General features: G+C 32.6%; 1 protein-coding gene across 1 annotated transcript; it reads right to left on the reverse strand.

The window, feature by feature from the left end:
• Positions 1–380: 380 nt before the first annotated feature.
• Positions 381–1,190, reverse strand: LOC126968168 (uncharacterized). The gene has a single exon (XM_050813025.1). The coding sequence runs from the start codon at positions 1,188–1,190 to the stop codon at positions 381–383; it is 810 nt and encodes a 269-aa protein (XP_050668982.1).
• Positions 1,191–11,355: the final 10,165 nt, after the last annotated feature.

Genomic DNA, 11,355 nt, shown 5'->3' on the forward strand with positions numbered 1-11,355 from the left:
TCAAGCGTTTTGTCTGCGTAGAATACGTAGAAAACCTTGTTAAAAACTTAAAAAATATATCTAACTAAGCACTACTTCAACTCAAAAGTAAGAAATGTTTTTTAAATTAACAAAGTCCACTAAGCATCTACGAAGATTTTTATATTTTTATTCTAATAAACCAGTGGACTTTCTTACTCTGTTACTCGTTACAATGTGTTCTTTAGTTTTTTAGCTTTAATTCATTGTCTTATTTTTTTTGCAAAACAGCAATAAAAGTCTAACTTATTATTACAAATATATATCATTTGCAGCAAATTTAAACGATACTTGCCAAAGTATAATAGATATTTAAGTTTAGTTAATTATTGTTAAGGTTGAAGGTTAGTTGAAATTGAATTCTATGTTTTGTCAAAACTTACTTGTTCTTTAAACAATATATTATTTATCCAAAAATCCCCATGGCAAAACACGCTGTACTTCTTTGGTTCCAGGAACATTTGAAGCAATCGTAGTAATTTTGGTCTCAAGGACTCCAACTGCTCTTTAATGTCCATGTTATCAATCACATTTAGAGACATATCAAACGATTCAACAAAATAATTTTTTAATTTACTTTTACCTAAAAAACTTTCTTGAAACAATATATCGTGGAAATCTTTTGAAATCTCATCGAAATCACTTCTTTTGCTAGCAAAAACATATGTCAATCCGTGGAATTTCGCCAATTCAGATATAATAGAACTGACTTGTAAGAAGTTCAATTTTATATTCATTGATAGCGTCTCATTTACTTCGTATCCATCAACTAACAAGTCTTCAAGTATTAATACTTCATTGCCTTTGTCGTTACAGTAATATAAACACTTTGGTAGAACAATTCTGTTTTCACTCTCGATTTCATTTTGCAATAGCTGAAATTCTTCAATGACATTCACGTATGCTTTAACTTCTCTGTAATGTAATTCACGAAACAATTCTTTTCTTGCTGTGTTTATCAATGTCTTAACAATTACACTAACATTTTTATCGCTGCCATCTTCAGTCAATATTACTCTAAATATGTTAGCAATATAGCCATAATCATTCAAGTAATCAACGTGATACTTACAATTATTAATACCAACTATATCTGAAACCTTTTTAATAGCACTATGTAATTCAAAACAGTTAAACTCATCAGGTTCACTCAAATTAACATCTAACGACATTTTGTTTACTAGAACTTATTCACAAATGATGAACTTACTATTTACCTTACAATGATAAGATAGTGATAATTTTGATACGATAAAAAAAGATAAAGATTTAGATTTCGTCTTTTATATCATTTTATAAATATTTTTATTTGGTAATGTTAAAGATAAACATAAGACAGATAGTATATTAGTAACTAAAATGAATATTAATACTCGAGATATGTAACAGCAATATGTTAAAAATTTCAATGTCCTAAACTTTGGCAAGTACACTATTGAATAATAGTTACGAACTCTTTACAACATGCAATAAATAACCTTTATTCTCTCTCACAATAGTTTATTAGAATATAACAATGAACTAAATATTTCCAAGATTAAAAATATCTAATAAACATTGTTCTATTAAATCCAATCTAAACCAAATTAGATTTATTTCATTGAGGTAAAAAATAAACAGTTGATCATCACCCACCACTTCAATAGAGCTTTATATTTATAGTTTTTTCATGTTTAATGTTATTAATGTGAAGTTATGTAACACACTGCATTCTGTTTTAAATGTAAATTATTTTAAATAAAGATATGAAAATCTCTCTGAATAAAGAGATCTCAACTTACTTACGGGTCTTACTGGTGATTATTCTAATATAATCCCATCATAAAGTATTTGGGAAACATTTATTGTATTAATGTTTAATATCAATTAAACTGCTTTTCTTTTATAATTCCACGTTTGGGGCCATTGTGGACTTTGATGCTTATTTTATAAATTGATCAGTTTAAAAACGCTTTCAACAGATCTCTCACGTTTGGCACTTCGAGCAACATAAGGGTCGCACCAGGATCTCCTGGCAAGTCTTACTCCTGGAAGGAGAAAGGGTATACCAGTTGCAGTGCATCTTGCTTAAGCGGGGTCCAGGTATGTTAATATTTTCATACGAGATCAAAATTTTTACAAATTCAATAATTATCCGGTAATTCAACAACTATTTTGGTAGAATTCATATTCTTGTCTAACGAACACCTTTATTATTACTAGGTTAAGATGACTATTTATCTAGTCCTGATGAGTCCTATTAACACCACGTGCAGTATTGAACTATTGTGTTCGCTATTCATACTTATAGTTCGTCGTCAATCCCTGTCGCATTTACGAACTGCAGTATCTTCTTGACGCGAGTATTACAAAATATTCCTGGGAGCAGGTTGGAGCAGGTCCAAGGATGGTGGCACGCTTATACATAGTTGCCTTTCATCGGTCTCAAGGCAAAATCTACAAAAAAACTAACACCTTAGTTTCATGGACATCATATAATACAATTGCTTGAGCTACAGATTTTTTAGGCATATTCATATTAAATAATGTATAAATAAATAGCATTTTCTTTAAAACCTAATTACACTATTATATTTTGTTAATTTATTCACCACTAACCGAAAATAAAACTTTGTATTGTTTACACTACTTAGTCTTGCCATAAATACTGTTAGAAATAAAAATATACATTTGAATTTGGAATCTGTCATCTTTATATGACTGTTCATTGAGTTTTCTCATTTTGGCGCCAATACATTGTGCAATATTTTGCGATATTAAAATGGAGTGGGGTGATAAAGAGAACCGAATCGCTGTGATTGCAAACACACAAACACAAAATAGCAATAGAGCCAAATGCAATTTTTAAAACTGTCCATACGCTTGGTATTAATAAAATGTTTGTGTACCGGGTTATAAATAGGTACAATGAGACCTCCTCTGTTTGTGACAGAAAAAGATCTGGCCGTCCACGTAGTGTTCGTACGAAAAAGGCAGTCAAACCAGTAAGGGAAAGAATTCGAAGAAATCCTGTCCGAAAGCAAATAATTTTATCGCGGGAGATGGAATCTCGGTCATAAAGCTCTGTCTACGCTATCTTGGTTGGAAACGAATGTTTCGTACTTAATCAGAGCTGAAGACTGGCCGTCGTCTAGGCCCGATCTTAATCCGCTGGATTATGATTTATGGTCAGTTTTAGAGAGTACGAGTTGCTCTAAACGCCATGTTAATTTTTATTCCCTGAAACAATCCGTACGATTGGCAGTGAAGAATTTTCCCATGGAAAGAGCGCGTGCTTCTATTGATAACTGGCTTCAACGTTTAAAGGACTGTATTGCAGCCAATGGAAATCACTTCGAATGAGCTTTTTATATTTTAAACTGTTTTATTTTTATGTATTTAACTAACACACTGTTAAAGTAATAAATGTTATTTGCAGTAGATTTTCTTTTTTCTTTGTTTCAGTATTTATGGCAACACTAGGTATACAAAAGCAAATGTATATATCTTAATATATATAAATTACGTAACACGTTGTTTGTCTGCGATGGACTCCTAAACTAATGAACGGATTTAAATGGGGATAACTTCATGGAGTGCAGTTTAGTCCAACTTGAGAGACAGGATAGTTTTTATTTCGATTTGGGACCCATAATTATTTTTATTTCCAATATTTGTTTTGTATGGACCTATTTTCTGTGAGAGAATTTATTGACGCACGGTTTGACAGTTCTGCTGTGAAACAATTTCATTATAACAGCAAGGAGCATTTTTACGAAATAAATCTTGATGTTATGAAGAATTATTGTCAAATTCATAAAAAACAGTATTTTATTTATTATGTACAGGACAACGTCTGTCTGGTTAGCTAGTATATGTATATTTATGGACTAGAAATTATAACTATATTAATATTTTACTAAGCGCTTAGTTTCGTAGAATACGGTCAAGATTTTCGCAACTAATGTATGCTCTGACATGGAACGTCACTTAAGCTATTTTTGTTATAGCGTGGTTACTATGTTGATATTGTATGTGTTATATATAACATATGATTTAAAACCTAGTATCCTAGAAATAGTTTACGTTGCTAAATTAAATTGATATGTTTCCCCTAAATGAATTCAAATAAGACAAAAGTCATGTAAAATTTGAAAACACAATTCCTAATCGCGCAATACATGTTACATAATTGGTTGGGACCAGGACTGGTGTGTATCAAGGATGTGGGAGGGCTTTTAGTACCTACATGTAGAAGCCCTTCGATCTTAAGAAAAGAACATTGTTCTGTGTCCATAAATTATTCGCCCCAGCACCGTCAGCAATGAAAAAACGCTTAAAATATGTTAAACTACCTACAGGTCATCATATATTATTTATATAACGGACACTTCAGGATATACCATTATTTGATAAAAATAATGGTATATCCTGATATAACGATATACCATTATTTGCGACGATACAATTACAATATGATTTAAGATATAGATTATGTTAACACTGTGTAAGTGTTCGTAAACGTAATTAAATATTGACATAAAGTCAATCAACCAATACAAATAGTACCAACCCCAGAAATCAAAGCCAGAGTATTTCGATATCTCAAGCAATCAGAGTCCGTAAGAATAGCCGCGTTATAAGTAGGTACAAATAAAAACAGAATTACTGAGATGTTGAGAACACACAACACGACCACGAGAATCGAGAGCTAGTGACAGTGACAGCACAGACTAATAATAGTTACAGCCTGACCCCGGACGAGTAAAAAAAGGACTCCGTGTCACCTAACATAACAGTGAAGCACCAAAACACGTAAACGTGTAAATACATAGCCCCACGCACACGCTTACACTAATACAAGCCGATCGGCCGCCATTATGAGATTTTTCATCGTCTGTGACAGATCAGTTTGCGTCCCAATAAAATATTTTGAAAATGCCGTCGTGCGTTTTGAAAAAGTGTAAAAACGATACTATAAAAGTATTTGTGGCCATATATTACTATTTGACGGAGATGAAATTGTGTAACTAGTAACCGTAACGCACCCATACTACCTTATAAAGGTGCTTCACTTGCTAATATCACGGCACGGAGTCCTTCTTTTTTTATTCGTCCGTGAGCGAGACACATAAGTATTTTTATATGTATAATAAGTATTTTTATATAAATAAATAAACTATAATATCGAATTGGATAATTGTGATCCTGTGTTATTTTAAATTACGGCATGACGATTCAAAAGCACTTAGTTTAAGGTTATTTAATAAAGTTTATTTGACTTTGACTTTGACATCTAGACTTTAATTCAACTTGAATTTAATTTGGATATTATCGTCAACAGGAGCTAATCATCCAATGTGTTCGCGACGAAGACGGGAAAAATGCATCACCGTACATGTGTGATCCACTGACGAAACCAGAGAACCGGGTCAGAACATGCAACGACCACCCGTGTCCACCAAGGTAAACCTTATTACAAAAAAATAGTTTATCTACACCTATGCTTAGCATATTGCCAACATTGAAACACCCAAGGTCCTTATAACCATTAGGTACATCATCCAAACGAGTGTTATATTGAAATTCAGTACAAAATTATATCATCCGTTTTGATAATAACGCTGCTTTGGATGATATTATTGTTACTAGGACTGGCTTTTTTAATGTTAGCAGTAAGTAAGTTAACTGTTTCAGAATCTTTTATAGAGGATTCATATTATGGGTGTAGATAAAGTCTTGTATGCAACTGGTGATAATTAGGTATTAAAACACTCATGTAATACTATTATCACTAGTCACAAACCCACATTCGTGTTACCCCTTATTACACCACAGTTGCATAAATAACTATTAAATTACATCTGATCGGTAAATGCCGCCGTATTCGCATGACAACTGTGCACAACCGAAAAAGTATTGGCACAAATTTCATAATGCAGGTACAGAAGATTCACTTCGAAAAATCAATTAAAGAAATAGCGACTCTTGCTGCAATACAATTAAAGTATAATTCAGATCGCACAGCGCTATCGCACCTAATTATACGGACAGATAAGTGAACCTAGTTGCCCCCGGAATAAATTGATCTTGAGGTTTTTTTCTATCCACCATAGTCTTTTTAAACTCTTGTTATATTTTGAATAATATATAGAATTTTCTTTGATTAACGCGATTACACATTTAAATAAAACACTTTTTAAAGGATTAAAACGCGTGTAATTTCCCTATGAAAACGAGATCTGGAAAGGTCTTGCAACGGCGCGTTAACTAAAATAATAATAAAAACTTACTAAAACTAACTTTTACGCAAATATAAAAACAAAGTTACAATACCACGCGTTTTAATCCCTCAAAAAGTGATTTATTAGCATAAAATATTCAAAAATCAACATAATAGAGATACCCAAATAATATAAGCACTTGATTATTGCACTTGTTTTAGGTGGAACTATACAGATTTCTCACAGTGTACCAAATCGTGTGGTATCGGCATTCAGACGAGAGAAGTCACGTGTATACATGAGGTTTGTATTTAACAAAACTGATGGAGGGCTTTAGTATTTTCACTTCTTTATATTCTATGAACATAGTAATATTTAATCTTTTAGGAATCCATTCATACGACTCGCATTTGTTTCGTTCGAGTGGGTATGCTCCCGGTCTGATTCCATTGTAACCGAAATAGATTTAATAATGGAATCTATGGAATAATTGAGAGAATATCTTTTTATTCATAATAATATTATATACTATTTGCATTTCCTTTCATTTCCCACCTAGAAGGCTATTAACCTCTTCTGCAGGTTAAATTTCTGGTATATGAGTTTGAGAACCCTTTTCCCAAAAGAATAACAATCATTAAGATTATTTTCAATAGGAGGATGATCATGCTAGAAGGTCACCTGATACTACGTGATCCACCTTACAAATTTTCTTGCATCACCAGAGGAAACACAGACTCCTTTCCGGCTTTAAGATGGCTGCACACACTTTTTATCAAGGTTCCCATCGTCCTAACCAATTCCGTCCTCGAACAATTTGCAAAGACGTTCATTCCTCTGTCTATTTCTCAATGCGACGGGCGAATACACACTGCGGCTCACAATTTTGGGTTTTCAAGAATCCTAAGCGATATAGTAGGTGGTAGGAAAGGCAACCATTATATGAATGTCTTGATCTTATCGTCATTTCTTATAAATAAAATTAAAAAGAGGGCCATTTATTTGCGAAACGATGGTAGTGTTAGAAGTGTTACATCAAAAAGAATTCTATGGGAATATATTTTGGGAAAATCAATGCCTTTTATGCCTTTTTATAGAGGAAACCAATTAGAATAGGCAAATTAAGTTTAGTTCAAATTCAAAAGCTTTGATTTAAATGTGACACTTGATCCGCTTTATGCTGTAGGTAACTCGTGGTGGCACCAACACCGTGGTGGTACCAAACAGCATGTGTCCTCAACCACCCCCACCAGATCGACAGTACTGCAATGTTCTTGACTGCCCTGTCAGGTGGCATTCGGGCGAGTGGTCCAAGTGCTCCAAGACTTGTGGAGGAGGGATGAAGCAAAGAGAAGTAAGTTCTAATAATGTGGGACGAGAAATTGGTGTGGTGATCATAAAAGAATACATTAGTATTCTAGTTGTTGTAACTTAGATACCAAATGTGAAAACTGAAGTGTTTAATACTCTAATACCATAAAGCAATAATAAAAATGAAAAAAAAAATAAGTATTAACAATTCCATATTTTACGGAGCTTTAAATTATGTTCTTAAATAAAAGTATACTTTCTCTTTAGAATATGAACTACTTTCGGGAAAGTTTCATTAAAATCTGTTTGGCCATTTTTTATATTAGCCGGACACATAAAAGTCAGAAAAACAAAAATAACTCCTAAACTTCTCGTTTTAAACGATAGTTACTTGTTTAAACAGCTGCAATAGCGCAAAACCTTTTCGCAACAATATGTCCGCAGCATAACAAAAAACCTTTTTTGAGCACAAACCACTGTAGTTCTCTGACGTCATTGATTAACATAGTTACCTATTGTTATCTATTATCATCGTCATTTGTTTAACAAATATTTCAAATCAGTTATAACTTCACACTATACTATAGAAGGATTTGTGGACGAACTTCACGGTATTGTGAAATCATGTCTCTGTGCACGCGCATAGTAATTTCTTCCCCATTGCGGCATTACAGATATAACTTCCTGAAGTGCTTTCCACTAACAAATTATTTTACCTTAAAACTGTGTCCTAAAAATATAATATTAATACACATTAAAATTACAAACAGGTAATATGCAAGCAAGTAATGGCTCAGTCACACGTCGTGGAGAGGCCTCCGTCCCAATGCAACGCACCCAGACCAGCGTCGACCAAATCGTGCAACAGTCGACCGTGCCTCTTGGATACTTCCGCACCGGAGATATCTTTAGCAAACTCTTCCTATATACAACATGATCCAAAGAAAAAAAAGGTATGTACGAACTTTTAAAAATTGATAAATAGTTTATTTAGTTAAAATTAAAAGAGACCATTTATCTTAAGGTTGATGACTAGCGCAGTGTTTCGCGACACTTTTGGCCTTGTTTTAATTGCCAAATTATTGTTTGATCAAGTTGACTTGCTTATAGAAACAAGTTAGCAAGCAGCTAGAAGTAAATGTAGGTCTGATAGTTTTGTTGCAGGAGTTGCACCAAGTTATAGCAAGAGTACGATTGACCAGCGAGTACTCTCACTATTGCAAAACATTTAGTGCTTGAGGGCTCTGATGGATAGATTCTATACCGGCAGTTTGAATAGGCAGTTTTTTAATTATATAATAATACTTTTCTCAAACATGCATGGAAATATTGTCATTATCGAAAAAAGAACACGCCAAGTATCGATTTTTGGACAAAGAAAATCAAATTGTAGGAGCGTTTTTTGAATTTGGAATATAACAACGCTCCTGCAATGTTGTATGAAACGGTGTGCTGGGGTTATTAAATGTTAAGAACGGCATTAACTTGAAAAGATGGGAATTTAACTACATTTCTTAAACGACAACCAACCGGATTCAAAAGCAAGAAATCGAAAATTTTTACTTTAAATCGAAAACATAAAACAATTTTTAATTTAAGCCGCAGATGATATATATATATAACGACAAAGGTAAATTTAATTAAGTTTATAATATAAAAAGTGTGTTTTATTTGCATTCTTTTAAGAAAAGCACTATTTATTGGCAATGGCCTGTCTCAATTTAGTGAACTCAAACTTGACCTGCAATTGCCTATTTCCCGGCCTTTGCAATAATGTACTATTATTTCATTTTTTAGACTCACTAACTTTAATTACTAAATGTACAATATTTATTATATAATACTAATTATTTACATCTTTTTATCGTTAATTGTAATAATAATAATATTGAAAAACGGTTTTGCAGTGATATTTAAAGGGGTGGACCTCGGACCCCGAAACTAGTTAAAACTGTTTCTTCAGGGTCAGTTATTCCTCGACAAATGACAACGATAAACGAAACAATTAGTAATAAATAAAAGTAAATGTGTATGTATGTGTGTGTGTATGTGTTTAATTCTTAATGAGTAGCTTACAGTAGACTTTCCGTTTCTGAATAATATGATAATTGTTTAAGATAGGCGGTGGTTTTCTTTTTTATCTCAAAATTGCTTATTTCGCGGAGGCCGTTCTACATTTCCAAGTCGTCCACTAACAATCCCGTTGAGGGGTAGGGTAGCATGATGATATGATGTCATAGCGTTTTATATATTTTACCGGCTGCAGTATACCCTAACCGGCGACCTAGGGACCTTCAAGTTACCTTGACCTATGTCTATTGGCAATTGGTTTTCACTTCCCATTAGGTGAAACACTTGCCCGTTAGGCCTCTCCGATATATCACAAAATTTTTCCAAAATAAAATATTTATAATAATCATTCTATATCTACAGGTGACAGTAAAGGTTGGAGGATCCGCTACAATATTTTATGGGACCCAAGTGAAAATTAAATGTCCTGTTAAGGGATATAATAGGACTAAGATTCAGTGGGCTAAGGACAGCCAGATTATAGCCAAGTCGAAAAAATACAAGATATCTAGAAAGGTGAGTGGATTTGCTAATTCTTTAAAAACATTTTTACTGAAAAAAACTGGCGTTATACTATTTTGTATGTAAATCCCGGAGTGATAAACGAGATAAGATGAATACATACCTACAAGCGCGCCTGTTTGTAACCCCATCTTTTGGGAGTGGGGAAAGTTTTTATTTTTAATGGATACTTAAGAAACTTATTATAAAGGTTCTTCGAGTGGTTTAAGTTTTTGCTTGTAAAGCAAAGGTCTGTGGGGCTTGAAAAGCTGCGGCCTCACCAATGTCTTCAGTCCCGAAGTTTTATATGTCTGTGTAAAAAATTAAAACTTTTATTCATAATAGACAAAACCTAAGACAACGTAAATTTAAAGCATTGCTTGAGTCATACTACTCATTCTACTACGCTAAGTCTTTCTGAATATTAATTTGAGATAGAAATTTTTACCCAAAATATCTTGTTAGTAAAGTGTTGAGTTTTATCAACCTGCCTTAATAACGTTTTGGGAGATTCTCTGGTTTAACTTAACTTAATAAAAAGTATGCATAGATGGCAAGTAAAAATTCACACTGATAAACAAATTTAACACAAAAGTTTCTCAATTTTAAAATTTCCACCGCGACTTTTGTGTAAATAATTTTTTCGCGAGAAAATGAACTGTTTCTAGATTCCCCTGAGTGCCTTAACCTACATTGCTACAGAAAAAAGTAATTTACATAAACAATGCATGCTCCAAAGATAATTTAATATTAAACAAATGACAAATGTGGCTTTATTTAATAAGATAGTTGTTATATAGCCGTTTGTTAAGAAGCAGGTCTTTTGCTGATGACTTTTCCATTTTTCTATAGAGAAATTCTTTTTGTTATATCAAAGTAATTTTAAATTTAAATTTTTGTTCTCCTTATTATCTACCAACAAAATATTTGTAGCATTTGACATCAACCACGTTTTTAATCATAATGGAGTATTGTTAATGTTATTATTATATATTTTTTATTTTAAAAGAGCAACTAAAAATTGTTTTCCAATCTCATTCTTGTTATTGTTTTTTTGATTATTTTAACTATTTCAAAACTATCCCTTTATCAGAAGCAGCAATTGATAGGTAATAAGAATAAAATATTATTTTGATTGTCTTTCTTTTTTTCTATAATGTATTCAAAATATTTTAAATAATATAATTATTGCATCATTAAAAATTAAACGACAAAACAATTTGTCTCCATACTTCTACCAGGGATAAAGAAA

The sequence above is a fragment of the Leptidea sinapis genome, chromosome 15 (genome assembly GCF_905404315.1).
Source record: "Leptidea sinapis chromosome 15, ilLepSina1.1, whole genome shotgun sequence".
Classification (NCBI taxonomy): domain Eukaryota; kingdom Metazoa; phylum Arthropoda; class Insecta; order Lepidoptera; family Pieridae; genus Leptidea; species Leptidea sinapis.